We start from the raw sequence: 14738 nt of genomic DNA on the forward strand, positions 1-14738 counted from the left end.
TTTTGCAAACCCAAGGACAGAATAGGAAATGTTGTACAATATCAGAATCTCTCACCCAGGACAGGCTGCAAGGGATCGTTTGCTAAAATTTTACTTTGAAGGCTAGAGAACATGCATTGTAACCAATGAGAAGAAATATATAAAGAAAAATGCACCCTGTAGATTTAGATAGTGCAAATACAGAATCGAATAGTGAAAGTTTACTCACCCAGCGCTCGGTGGGTTAACCCTGGGAAGGGATATCCCACCGGCACCCTTCGTCCTGGTTGGCGTATAAAGGTGTCTTTTGTCCCCGATGCAGTGCTGTCTGGAGAATTGTCCGGAGCCGATGAGCGATCTGATAACAGGTGCTCACTGAATATATAACTCATAGTAAAACATGGTGCCATGCTGCTAGGGTCCAGAAGTAGCACTAGTACATGATAGTGCGGTTCAATAGGTTTTATTCTTAATGCTACGCATTTCGGCACTCGTACACAGTGCCTTTGTTAAGCATAAATATAAAATAGAACAATTACATGTATTTAAATAAAAAACTTACATGTAGACGCCTGACTGGGGCACATGATGGACGCCTACATGTAAGTTTTTTTATTTAAATACATGTAATTGTTCTATTTTATATTTATGCTTGACAAAGGCACGTTTGTACCAGTGCCGAAATGCGTAGCATTAAGAATAAAACCTATTGAACCACACTATCATGTACTAGTGCTACTTTTTGACCCTAGCAGCGCGGCACCACGTTTTACTATGTTATATGTTGTAAGCAATGTCTTTCAGCATTTAAAGTGGTATTCCCATCCAGGCCTCTAACTTCTTCCTGCCCCATTTTGTTTGCAGGCTGTCACATCCAACCCTTAACTACAGCGATCCATTTTAATAATAAAATAAGTTTAACTATAGGGCATCTTCTAAATATGACAGCATAAAAAGCTATAAAAATCACACAGAAAAAAATAAAAAAAGGAGAAATTACCATATTATGTAAAGAATTGTCTGCCTGGTTCAAAAGCAAAAGTTAATCACAATTTGCAAATTTCTGTAACTTGGATGCTTATAAAAAAAAATCAGTTTATTTACCTAATTTCTGTAGTTTACTTAAAGGGGTTGTAAAGTTGGTGGACAATTTTTTGGGAGGGGATAAATAAAACTTTATTAAGACACAACTGCAAGAAGATTAACAAAGAGTGGTAACAATATGATACTTATACTTTTTTTAAAAATTGCATAATTTACTTCATAACTTCCAATTTATTAATATAACAAAAGCTGTGGTACTTACCCGTCCTCTGCACCAGTGATCCAGCACTGCAATTCTATGATCCTCCCGATCTTTGTTGTGAAACAGATACCACCTGACCACTGCAGCCAACCGGAGGCCATAGCAGTCAGGTGCTGTTCCCAAGGCATCACCACTCAGATGCTGAGAGACATGATGCCAGGAGAACAGCACCTCATCACTAAGACTTCTGATTGGCTGCAGCGGTCAGGTGGCAACCATTCCTATACAAAGACCAGGACGGCTGCAGCACAGGGGCAGAGGACGGATAAGTACTGCTGCTTTTGTTATTTTAACACATTGTAAGCTATGCTTTAGAATAAACAATCAAGCAACCGGACAGTCCCTTTAATAAGAGCTCTAATTGTACTGTGAATGGAAACAGTCAGTATGCAGGATTAAAACAGGTGATGTTTCTGACACACCATTCACTTTTTGTTACTGTAAGAAATGTATTCCCTGTGGCTGACCTTCCCTATCTTTCTGATCTTGTCTTTTCAGATCGCCCTGGATGTTGCAGGATGTAAACCTATTGCGAACGTTGTAGATACTGCAGTAGATGTCTTTTTATGCAGCTATATAATAGATTCAGTGGTAAGAAATTTCCTCTTTCACATCCAATCCATTGTCTGACGTCTTCCAACATTCTGATTGAAACCTGTACAGCTCAGATGTTGGAAGATGTCCGGCAGGGTATTCTTACTGTATATTACTGGCTGCTCTGTTGTCGGGGGCCTCTCCAGCATGTCACATACTGCAGTACTGGCTCTAGCCAGCAGATGGTGCCATTGTATAATTACAGAAAGAGAAAGCCCCTAAGAAACCCTGAATCCAAAGTTGGATTGCAAAGGGTTAATAGGAAATGTGAGTTGCAGTTATTGTATAGTACATTTAAAGTGGAACCGGGGGCATATACTGTGCACATAGAATTATCTACCCCTAACATCCAGGATTTTGTTTCTCTTGTGAGATGTACTGGAGTTATTACTTCCTTTGAGAAACACAGCCCAAAACTGAGCCATTCTATCCTATTGGAAATGTGGCCTCTTATAGAATATGCAATGTATCAGCATCAGCTGCCCAGACTATGTTGATTATGTGGAAGCAGAAAACAATAGGCTCAGGGCATCACACAATGGGATGTAGATGAATTGTAGCTTTTTTTTTTCACCCTCTATACTCTATGGGGACAGGTGATGTGATAAAGACACAACGGTGCACAAAGTATTCAGACTGCATGATCTGAACCAGCTAGTGAATGTGAATACTCTGCTAACAAGAGACACATTATATTGTGTTCATTAAATATAAAAAAAACGTAAAACCAAATCCGTCACCTACTTTTAGCCCTATAAGCTGAGCTCTTGGGCTAAAAGTAGGTGACCCATGCAGCCCGGGGATGTAAGTGTTACACTTACCTTCCCCATCATTCCCCCAATGTGAGCACCGAAAGCTGCAGTGCATTGGGTAGTGCGCTAAGTATTCCGCCCGTTTTAATATTATAATGGGTGGACTACTTAGTGCGCCGCTCAATGCACTGCAGGGAAGGCTTTCACTGCTCACATTGGAAGAACAATGGGGAAGGTAAGTATAAGACTTGCAATCCCGGACGAAACAGGTCACCTACTTAGCTTAGCATAGAGGGTTAAAAGTAGGTGACAAATTCCCTTTAAATTTTCACTGCACTTTGAAACAGCTTGTTTTAATATGATGGGCAATATAATAAGTAGCAAAAGTGCACAAGTTTATTTACCTAAAATGATGTTTTTGTGCTATAAAATCACTCCAAAGTGCTGACCCCAAGGGCTTCACTTCCTCCTAATTTACTGTCAGCTTTTGTTGTCAATTGAAATCCGTCTCTAGTAACAGAGCTAACCAGACAGAACACAGGAAATGACTCGTGCTGCCAATAGAAGTCTATAGAGAGGAAGGGATAGGAGGCAGTAACAGAGGAGAGTGACTCATACAGATGCCAGAGAGAACTGGAAATTACAGACACATGCAGAAAAGAATACTGGTGAAAAATGCAGAATGCAAAGTGAAATACTAGCTAGGAATGGGTGCTACTGCCTGCGTAATGGCAGCTTATTCTGAAAAGCCATCTATCTGAAATTGCTGATCTGTTTTAAAGGAACACTCCAGGCAAACCGGCTCCCACTTTATAGCTGGTACAGGGCCTAAGGGGCGTAGAGCATGAAACACTGATTCTCTGGTGGTTGTTTAAATTCTTATCCTGCTCCGGGTCCTGCCTGTGTACTAGACATAACACAGCATATAAGTTCTACTTCGTGTTCCTTAACAATATGTGAATTTTATGAATTGGGAAAGTGATTTTTTTTTCTTTTTTTTCCCCTTAGAATTCCTTCTGGTTCGGTTTGGGAGGCGCTACAGTATTTTTAATCCCTGCTATTATTTTTGCTATCAAGTTAGCAAAGTTCTATCGTAGAATGGAGACAGAAGATGTTTATGATGAGTAAGTGGACCTTTTATTGGAGGATATTATTGGTCTGTGTTTTAATTACATTTACAGTAAAGGGGTTGTTTTAAGATTAAGAATGATCCTCTAGCCAGAGGATAGGGGATAAACTGTTTGATCAGTGGAGGAACAACTGATGGGACCCCCATTGATAACAACGAAAGGGGTCCCATGTCTCCCACGTGAATAGAGCAGCGGTTGAGCATGTGCACTGCCGCTCCACTCATCTCTATGTGACTACTGAGTGCTGTACTTGGCTTCTCTTTGGCAGTCCCGTAGAGAGTAATGGAGCAGTAGTGCAAATGCTCAAGGGGACATGGGACCTCCAGCAATCAGATGGTTAAATGTGTAGAGGGATAACTTTAAATCTTGGAATAACCCTTTTTAAACTCCACCACATGAACATGTATTATGTAAACCACTGGACAAAAAAAAAAAAGAAACCCATCTGCATCCATCGTCTTGCTATTCTATGTTTTTGTATTTTTTTGTTTTGTTTTTTTGTGTAAGAGATCTGGATTTGCCTATAATGTTGAAGCATATAGAGCCTCGTGTGGCGCAGAGTGTAAGCTCTTGCCTACAACCTGAAGGTTGCAAGTTCAATTCCTGCATGCTTCAGGTAGCCGGCTCAAGGTTGACTCAGCCTTCCATCCTTCCGAGGTTGGTAAAATGAGAACTCAGCTTGGTGGGGGGTAATGAGTAATAATTACCTGAAAGTGCTGCAGAATAAGTTGGCGCTATAAAAAACCCAAGATTTATATAAACGAGGTGCTACTCTTTTCTTCCAACTTATTGTGTTGTATTACTAGTTAGATGCAACCTGTGGGCTGGGATCAGCTAGTTCTCCAGAAAGAATAAAGAGAGCCAGTAAAGTGCCCAAACTGCTTCTGTAAATTTCTGGCTACCCCTGAAGTCTGAATATCATCATAATGTTTCTTGGCAATAACATAGAGTTAGTTCATGATGTCATCCCCTGATGTCGGTCATTGTCTATGAAATATCACAAGATGACTAAAGATTTTATTGCACATTTGGTGTGTGGTTGACAAAACCGTCTTGAATTGTTTCCCTGTTCCTCGGGCACATTCACACCTGTAATGACCGGCTCTGTTCTATCTCTCTTGTTTGGCTCCATCCTCAGGCTTCTGCTGTGGCTGAGTAGAGGAAACTGTAGAATCTTTAGAATGGTGTAATTGTAAGAAAAATGTTTTGAGAAACTTGGCAGTGCGTTGGTGCAACCTGAAGCTGAGTTTTCAGATTTTTGTCCAAAGTTACATTTTAAATATCCGTAGTTTGTAGAAACTATTTCCTAAGGAGTTCCCTGACATCCTTTAAGGTCTAGATAGTTTATGAATCTGTTGCACAAATAGAAGATTTTTTTAAAATGGTCAAGGAAGAAAAATCCCTAATGATTAGATTTCAACTGCACAGAAATAAAGTGCTGAAAAGATACCAGGTAGATCCCGAGCTCCTGACATGGCCATGTACATGGGGTAGGTCAGTGATTTTTTTTTTCCTCAAAGGCCTATTTAGATGCAACAATTATTGCTCAAAATTCGCTCAAAAGCCATCTTTTGAGCGATAATTGTTGAGTGTAAATGTACTGATCTTTCACTTACCTGTCGAACGATAAATTTCCGTTCGGCATGAAATCGTCAGAACAGCTGATAAGGACTGCATGTTGTGTTCTGCCCGGGGAGCGCTGATTACATTGTCTCAGCTGTCAGCCCTGTGGCAGAACAAAGGGAATTTATTCAGAGAACAGCAGGTGGTCTGTTCTCTGAATACAGCTCCCTGCAGCTCACACGCTACTAATTGGTACTAATAGGCATTAGTACCAAGTAGTAGTTTTATGCAAAATGATCACTCAAAAGCCATCTTTTGCGCAATCTCTTGAGTGTAAATGCACTTTTACCCCTGGGTGAGCATTGTTTGACATTAGCTGATTTTCTCTTCTCTTTGAAGGAGTTGCACATGGAGTGTGAGATCTTAAAGTTTTTGGGGGGGCAAATACTATTGATGACCTATCTTTAGGATAGGCCAACAATAGTTGATCGTCAAGGACCTGTCACCCAGGATCTCCAGCGAATTTCTCGGGCTTGCAATCAGTGCAGCGGGACTGGACGATATCATCCGGGTTGGAGGAGGAAGTCCAATAAGCCGCTTCATTCCCATTGAAATCAATGGGAGTGAAGCTGCCTATTACACTTTTGGCTCCACATTGGGGTTGGAGCTGCCAATTAGATGTCTGGCTTACTGCATTGACAGCGGACTGGCCAATCTGCTGATTGCCGGTGATCCTGAGCGGTGGATCCTCAGCGCTCAACTATTGAAGACCAGGATAGATCATCAATAATATTTGCCAAGAAACCCTTTTAATTTGTGATTTTTGAGGATCATTTTGTACTGCAGTCTCAAATGTTTCAAATGTTGTTGGGTATGATGTCCTAGATCTGCATGGTGTAGAGTAGCTATACAATGCCCTAGACTTTCGTTGGCTTTGAATTAGTGTAAGCAGACCCTGACTTTGATCATTTTGGACTACTTGTATATGAATTGGCTATTTTCTGTGTATAAGGCATATACATTGTTAATGCATCAGTACTATTAATGAATCTTGGGGCTTTGCAAAATGTCCTAAGTAGATTAAATTAGAGACTCTATAGAATTTATCTTCCTCATTTTAATGTGTCATCAGTAGTAGCGATCATACTACCAATATCCATAGTGATGATTGGCAATCTAGCCATCTTTGTTAGCTTCAAGAAGAATTTTTTTACTTGAAGGATGATAAAATGTCTCACTGAGGTTTTGCCTTTCTCCTTCTTTTTGCTATGTACTGTCTCACTGTGGTGAAATCTGTCTGTCCTAACTAGTTTTTCTTCTCTTATCTCCAGTACTTCTGTTTCAGGGACTTGGCATTTCACTTTATGATAACTGTTTTTACCATTGGACCTCCAATCATGCCTCTTCTGTTCTAATCCACTCTCTGACAACCTCTACCGCTCTACGTTCTCCATATTTCCTCTTGTATCTTGCATTCACCGATGCAGACAATTCATATAGATTGCATTGCATAATACCGGTGCTACAGGAATGCACTGCATTATTCCAAAGGTGCTTCTGGCACTTAAACTACGAACCAAAATCAGGACTGACTCCTTGCGTGACCCACTAGAACACAAGCTTGTGACTTTTTTGTACAAGTAACTTATTACATACTAACTTTGCCATTTTAAAGTAATTTTCCCTCTTTTTATATCTTGTAGTGTTGAAACTGTCCCCATGAAAAAGTAAGCTTTTTATGCTATTTTTGTGTTTTTTTTTTTCTTTTTGTTTTATTTTTCGTTTTTTTTTTTGTACAATCTTTACACAGGGGCTATCTTGTATTTTGTGATACCTTTTAATGTGTCAGTCTGTGCTTATTTCTATGTATTTTATACCAGGATCACTAATTTTCCAATTATATGCACGCTGTAAGATTATGGTAATATAAACTCTCTATATTTTAATACATTTTTGGATTTTTATTGCATGGCACTCTTTTAATTACCCTGTTACTGTCACATAATATCACATAAATATATTATTACATGTCACATTTTATTTTAAAGTTTCCCCATTATTTTCCCTTTTTTTTTACATGAGACATCAATTTATTTTTTTCATGCAATTGTTTTATTACAGTATGGAAAATGGTAATAATGGTTATCATAATGAGTATTTGTATGGTATACGCAATCCTATAATGACCAGGTAAAAAAAAGAAAAAGAGCATGTCTTTCTGGTTTTATAATTCATTTTTATGCATGGTGTTTTTTTTTTCATTTTTGCATGATCTATGGCTGTCCTTGTCACCAGGGCAGGTTGCATGGGCATATTGTAACATATTCTTCCATTTCATTTGCTAATCTAGACAGTTGGTTTAGTTTTTCATTAAAGGGGTTTCCAACTTATTCAATTTTTATCTAAATGCGCTCCCCATGATAGAAAATTACAAACAAGCATGTACTGTACTCACTTCTTCCAGCTCCCCTCTATATCCAGCACTGTCACTCCAGGTCTCCCTGTGATGTTTAGTTTACAGGCTGCTGCAGCCAATCACAGAGCTCGGTGCTTGGTTACTTTTACACATGGGGAACCTGTTTAGATAAAAATTTAATAAGTCCAACAACCCTTTAAAGGATATTTTCAGGCTAATAAATACTTTTCAAACAAGCTGTAGATCTATTAGAACAAAAATAACTGTACTCTCCTTTGTAGACCATCCTTGATGGCCCCGTGGTCCTGCCGCTGGCCTTTGTGTACACTACTACAGCAGTGACAGGTCATCCTAACCCATGAACGAAGGCAACCAATGCTGTTGCAGCTATGATTTGGCAGCCACGGTGCTGCAGTCAGAAATTGGCTATCACGGTCTCATGTTGGAACACATGTCATTGCCGCAGTGGTATAAATAAAGATTGAAGAGCGACAAAGGATCCATCGGTGGTGGATTTAAAAGGAGAGTGAAAATGTTTTAAAAAAATAAGATTTAGATGCCTGGAAACCCTTTAGGCTATGTTCACAATGCACTTGGCACATGCTCTAAATAGAACCATAGATCCCTATATGCCACATGGATGCCAAAAGAGTGTCCTCCTGGCATCCATCTGGTATGTCGATATATGCACTTTACTATATAGTTGGCCACCACTAAAGAAAAAAATACATTGCACGTTAGAAAAAAAAGCATATTTTTCTTGTAATCCAATGGTGGCATACCAGTGACCTATGCAACTTTCTAACCTATGCATCGGTGCCTCGTGTTCATTGCGTGCCTTGGGAGATTTGCCCATCCTACATGTCAAACATAATTATACAAGATGTGAACAAAGCCTTAATAATATTTGCATGTTTTTAAGATATTTGAAAAGTTTAAAATGGAGTCTATACCGGTGTGATGGAAAAGTGGGATGAGCTTGGTTGAACTATACTTTTTTTTTAAGCAGGTCTGATGATTGAGCGCATGGCTGTTGTAGGTTCCAGACAAATGAAGCATGAGCGTCTAGTTAATGGCTGCTTGTTAGTCTGCTTTTCTCCTTGCGTGTCTAACTAATTTTAGAAACCTAAGATTATATACTGTATGTTGTTCTTTTTCCTAAAAACATGTCTAATCAGTCAATAGTTACAAACTTCTATGCTGAAAAGGTTAACAAATTTCTGAAAGAGCTATCTGGTAATTGCCATACTCCTATTAGAGGGGTTGTACCACAATTGGCTTTTATCACCTATCCATAGGATAGCTGATATAAGCATGTCTCACCGCTGAGATCCCCACCGATCCTGAGAACGCTGAGACCCCCACCGATCCTGAGAACGTGGAGGCAGTGTCCTCCTCACTTCCTCACTGTGGGCTCATTGCACCTCCAATAGTGAGAAGGAGATTGAATGCAGCGAGAGTCATGTATGTGCATTGCTACTACATTTATTCCCAGTGGGACTGCCGGAAATGGCCATGCGCTTGTACTTGTCGACTCCCGTCAGCCCCACTGAATAGAATGGACTGGTACTGAACATGAGTAACCACCACTCCATTCAGTCTCCATGTCACTGCTGGTGGGTGCAGTTAGCCCACAGTGCCGAGAAAAGGGGGACATGGGACCCCTGCTCCTGGGTTCGATAGGGGTCTCAGTGGTGACATCCCCACCAATCAGACCTTTGTTATATGTCCTATGCATAAGTCGTAAAAGTGAATTATGATACAACTCCTTTTAACAGAATTCTGAATATATTGTGGCCCAGTAGCTGTTCGGGGAATTCAATGTTGCGGTTTGCCTTTTTAGAATAGTCTTAAAAGGGGTTGTCTGGGATATTGATAAAACATTTTTTCCCATTGATTTCAATGAGGGCTCCACCTGCAGTTACAAACACTGGCTATACACCAGAGTCTGTGCGGCAGCTTCTGCTCTAACCCCTGTGCATAACCACGCTAACATCGGTCACCCGCTCAGCTGATCGAGTGGGATCCCAAGCGGTGGAAACTGGCCGATGAATTATTAATGACCTATCCAGAGGATGGGTCATAATTAGCATTTTGCCTGGAAAACCTCTTTTAAGCCACATTCAAGTAAATGAGGCCGAGCTGCAATAGTAGTTAGTGGGTCTATTGTCCACAACCAAGAACTTAAATATAGACTAAATAAAATAGATTTTACATATATTTATACATTTTGTCTTTTAAAACACACTAGCTCTTACTGCAGATTTAGCAGGGTTCAGTTAATGAATTCCAGAAATGCTGACCTGTTGCATTATGTTAATTTAAATACCGTATATACTCAAGTATAAGCCAACCTGAATATAAGCCAAGGCACCTAATTTTACCACAAAAAAAGGGAAAACTTATTGACTCGAGTATAAGCCGGCACCCCCCCACAGTGATTTTTGGGGAAGGGCTTTAAATATAAGCCCTTCCCTGAAAATCATCCCTAGTTGTAGTAAAAAAAAAAAACTATACTTACCTCTCCGCTGCTGCCAGGGCTCAGGTGCATCTAGTCACTTGGGTCCTGTCACTGTAATGAAGTTCTTTCAGCAGGCGGGGATTTAAAATCCCCACCTGCTAAAATGGCTGCGTCTGATTTGGCTGACTACTCAGCCAATCACAGGCAACGTTCAGCCATTCATTGAATAACAGCTGACTGCTGCCTGTGATTGGTCACAGAGCTCAGCCAATCACAAGCAGCGCTCAGCCATTCCCCTTTTCTCATCACTGTGGGCTTATATTTAAAGCCCTTCCCCAAAAATCACTGCAGGGGTTGCCGGCAGACTATTGCTTTCAATGGGGCTGCCAGCAGTCAAGTATAAGCCAGGGGGGGCTTTTTCAACATAAAAAATGTGCTGAAAAAGCCGGCTTATACACGAGTATATATGGTAGTTATGGAGTGCAAGAAGAGAGGAAGGTTAATGATATATCCAGCTCCTCTGCACCTATAACAATGCATTTTAATGGGGTAGAAACCTAAAACTGTGTATAGCCACAATCCTTAAGTGTTGCATCCAGACAGTACATTGGGGGTTTTGAAAAGCCTTTATTTTGTTAATTAGCGGGTTATGTTTTGTAAGTCTTATTTGTGTTTGTTAAAGGGGTTGTCAGTTTTGGATAATTCCTATTGGAGGAATGGGGGACCTGCTATTAATTCAGAATCTCTTAATCAGTTGTTTAAAATCCGTTTTCTAAAGCAGACAGCCCCCTTTAACATGTGCCTTTGGCTCCCCCCTATATCATCGTTTTGCTTTGCCAGGCGTCTTGCTGTGCTAGCTTTTGTGCAGTATGTAAAGGTTTCAAATTTTACAGCTTAAAACAATGTTTAATTTCCTAAATAAATGCTGGCTTGCACCTAGTGACATCTGTTTTTTGATACTACGTTCCTTGAATTTCCTACTTGAATAGCTTATCTTCATTTGAAAGTGTGAGTAGATTCCCTCGAGCTTCTGCCCCGCCACCACGTCAAGATGATTGATGAAACCTATCCAGTTGTTTGAGATTGCGGAGGTATCCTATGTGTTCTCTGTAGCTTGACTCTTGTTCACCATGGCTCCAGCTTTTGCCTCTATCTTTTCTTGTTAATAAGTCCTCTAAATTTCTATTAACTCGTTTCTTCACAACTTTGTAATTTTTCTAATTCACATAATTCTTCACAACTGTCTTAATTCAATGAAGTAAACCAAAATGTTTCCTATTGTTATAAAATGTGTGTTCATAGCGAAAAGGAATAAAACACAATGTATGTTTTAACTTAAAATGGAACTAAAACTTTTGACATGTCAGAAGTTTAGATTGGTGGGAGTTCTAAGACCGCCATGATTACTAAAATGAAGCGGCCAAAGCTCTCAGCCGAGTAATTTGCCTCTTCGGCTATAATCAGCAGTATGGACTTTCAGACTTTTTATATTGAGCCTGTACACAACTCTGAGCAGAGCCCAAAATAGCAGAACTGGCACAGTGCTCAGATGAGCACTCTGCCACCTCACTTTAGCAATCAGTGAGGGTCTCAGCAACTGAACCCCCACCTATCAAAACGTTTGACATTTCACTATGACATATCAGAAGTTTTTTAAAAGTTTAGTTACACCAAATATTGAACAAAATTGCACAGATCAGGTATCATCCTGCGTCTGCTATCTGTTCTAGCAGTTTCAAACAGCATGCAACTAGATGGGTCAATTATAACTGTGTAGTACTTTAGAGCGAGTAGTGCCTTTTGCGAGTACCTGCCCGCTCGTCCCAAAAGATTCGGGTGCTGGCGGGGGGGGGGGGGGGGGGGCAGGGAGCAGCGTGGGAGAGCGGGGAGGAACAGGGGGGGGCGGGAGATCTCTCTCTCTCACTCTCTCCCCCTGCTCACTCCCACAACTCACCGCTCCCCCCCGCCGTCACCCGAATCTTTTGAGACGAGCGGGCAGGTACTCTCATAAGGCACCACTCGCTCGAGTAGCCTTAGTGATTACACTCGCTCATCTTTAAACTCCACCATTCGTGGAAGTTCACAGCATACATATTTTTATAGCTCCATTACGTGCTGTACTAGCTGTGTATATCAATATACAGTGCAGTTCTTTTCCCTAGTGGTGACAGCATGGAGCCAAAATTATATAATTTAACAATGGCTGGGTAAATAAAAGGAACTGTGTATCAGAACTGATGCCTGATCCCTGTAAACATACAGTATACTGTGAAATGGTGATGGGTATTACCCTTTTGATAAATTACTATATTTGGTAGAAAACCTAAGTAGTTTTGTTTGGAGCCCTATGATTTCTCTGCCCACCCCTGCCTGCAGACTTCTTATTTCACAATCCATGGTCCACTATGTGGACTTATGTAAATGAATGAATGTTTTGAGTAACAGAAGTATATATTAAATACCCAGTCACTACTTCAGGGTCCAAGATGGAAAATCATGCAAGTATGGAAATGTCCTCTAATGAAGTTTCGGGTGATTTTTTTTTTATCACCTGGTATTGAAAACATAAAAAAAAACAAATCCATAATTTACCATTGTTTGTAATATTAAAAAATCTATTAAAATATCTTTTAAACCTACTTGGGCATAAAAATATTAAAATGATGTAGATTTTGAGGGTCTAAAGAGCTTTAAAATGTAACCGTGACTCAAGTACTAAGAACACATTATAGGCATAAGGGTACGTTTACACAGTGTGGTCAAATGGCGTTATTTTGCCAAAAGTGCAGTAAAATTTCTTAGTTAAAATTTTGTTATAATAATAATAATCGCAACAAAACCTTAGATTTGACCGCACCGCCTAAAGGAACCCTAAAGTGTAGCTGAAGCCTATGCCGTGATAAGGTATTTAATTTGATTATCAAAAAGTGATCAGTTGTAAGTGATTCATGTAAACTTTGTTATAGAGCAAACTTTGTGTAGGGTTAATCTCCAAAAATAAAATTACACAGAGTAAATGTTCCTGAATAGAGATGAGTGAGTATACTCGCTAAGGCATATTACTTGAGCGAGTAGTGCCTTAGCCGAGTATCTCACCGCTCATCTCTAAAGATTCGGGGGCCGGCAGGGGGTGGGGAGCAGCGGGGAAGAGCGGGGAGGAATGGAGGGGAGATCTCCCTCTCTCCCTCTCTCCCCCCCGCAACTCACCTGCACCCGCGCCGGTCCCCGAATCTTTAGAGACGAGCGGGGAGATACTCGGCTAAGGCACTACTCGCTCGAGTAATGTGCCTTAGCGAGTATACTCACTTATCTCTATTCCTGAATAATTAAATTGGAACTGGGCCTTCAATGGAACATCCATGACTCCTACAGCCATTCCTAAGATTTCTTCTTGTCATACATTCACCATCTATAAATTGTAAGTGTTGAGAATATTTACGCTCTTGCAAAACCAACTGTGAGCTTTGGAGTAAAATAATCTTTTAAGTATTCCTGACATTACTATCCTTACACCAGAATTAGAAATTTGAATGATTTATGTTTGCATAATTGTGTTTTTGTTCTGGTGAAACTGGCCAAGTTGTCTGTTTTTGGCTTTGTCACATGTAAGCTTTTTATTGTTGTTTTTGTTTAATGCTGCTTATTAAACGCTATTGACAGTGTCTGCAAAATCAAATGTCATGGTATCATGTCTTTTGGGTTTATGTAGCTGATTGATATGGTTATAGAGGTACCAGGTGACAAATAAAATCTAGAGTATACAAGTGACAACATACGTTAGATGTTAACTGTAACCACTACTGAAAATGTGCTTCATGATTTACATATTTTTCATTAAAAATGGCATACATGACTGTTATGGTTTCTAAATTTTAGAATAAAAATCAACAGGCAAAATATTATGAAATTGAGAATCAAGTTAAAACAGATGGTGGTGGTTCCTCATCTGCTGGTCTTTTCACTTTTAAGATGTTGAAGCTTTTATTGTAAATTAGGTGAATTACCTTGCGATTTATAACTACTGGAAAAATTTCTACGAACATTTATAAATGTCACACACAATGCTTCCTGAAAAAGTTGGGAATTCCAAAAAGAAAATCTGAAAGGACTGCCGCATTTGAAAAATGTTTAGCATTAGCCCCTTTACCATTCCTCAATGAATACCCAACTTGATGGGGATGGGAGAAATATCAGTCGAGTTTTGGTCAGGGTGATCCCATGGTGTAGCAGCTATTTTTATAATCATTGACTAAATACAGGGTTATTACAAATGATTAGAGATGAGCGAGTATACTCGCTAAGGCACATTACTCGAGCGAGTAGTGCCTTAGCCGAGTATCTCCCCGCTCGTCTCTAAAGATGCGAGGGTCGGGGAGGGAGGAACGGAGGGGAGATCTCTCCTCTCACTCGCTCCCCCCCCCCCTCCCCCCGCTCTCCCCCGCCGCAACTCACCCGTCACCCGCGCCGGCCCCCGAATCTTTAGAGATGAGCGGGGAGATACTCTGCTAAGGCACTACTCGCTCGAGTAATGTGCCTT

General features: G+C 40.3%; 1 protein-coding gene across 1 annotated transcript in view; it reads left to right on the plus strand.

The window, feature by feature from the left end:
• The window catches only part of PROM1 (prominin 1), a 128754-nt gene extending 117494 nt beyond the window's left edge, over positions 1 to 11260 (plus strand). Inside the window, exons 22-26 of the mRNA XM_066574636.1 lie at positions 1784 to 1876; positions 3640 to 3755; positions 7028 to 7051; positions 7446 to 7514; positions 11191 to 11260. Coding sequence (XP_066430733.1) covers positions 1784 to 1876; positions 3640 to 3755; positions 7028 to 7051; positions 7446 to 7514; positions 11191 to 11260 — 372 coding nt within the window. The remainder of the gene's footprint in view (positions 1 to 1783; positions 1877 to 3639; positions 3756 to 7027; positions 7052 to 7445; positions 7515 to 11190) is intronic.
• The last annotated feature ends 3478 nt before the right edge of the window (positions 11261 to 14738 follow it).

The sequence above is a fragment of the Eleutherodactylus coqui genome, chromosome 7, assembly GCF_035609145.1.
Source record: "Eleutherodactylus coqui strain aEleCoq1 chromosome 7, aEleCoq1.hap1, whole genome shotgun sequence".
NCBI classification, from domain to species: domain Eukaryota; kingdom Metazoa; phylum Chordata; class Amphibia; order Anura; family Eleutherodactylidae; genus Eleutherodactylus; species Eleutherodactylus coqui.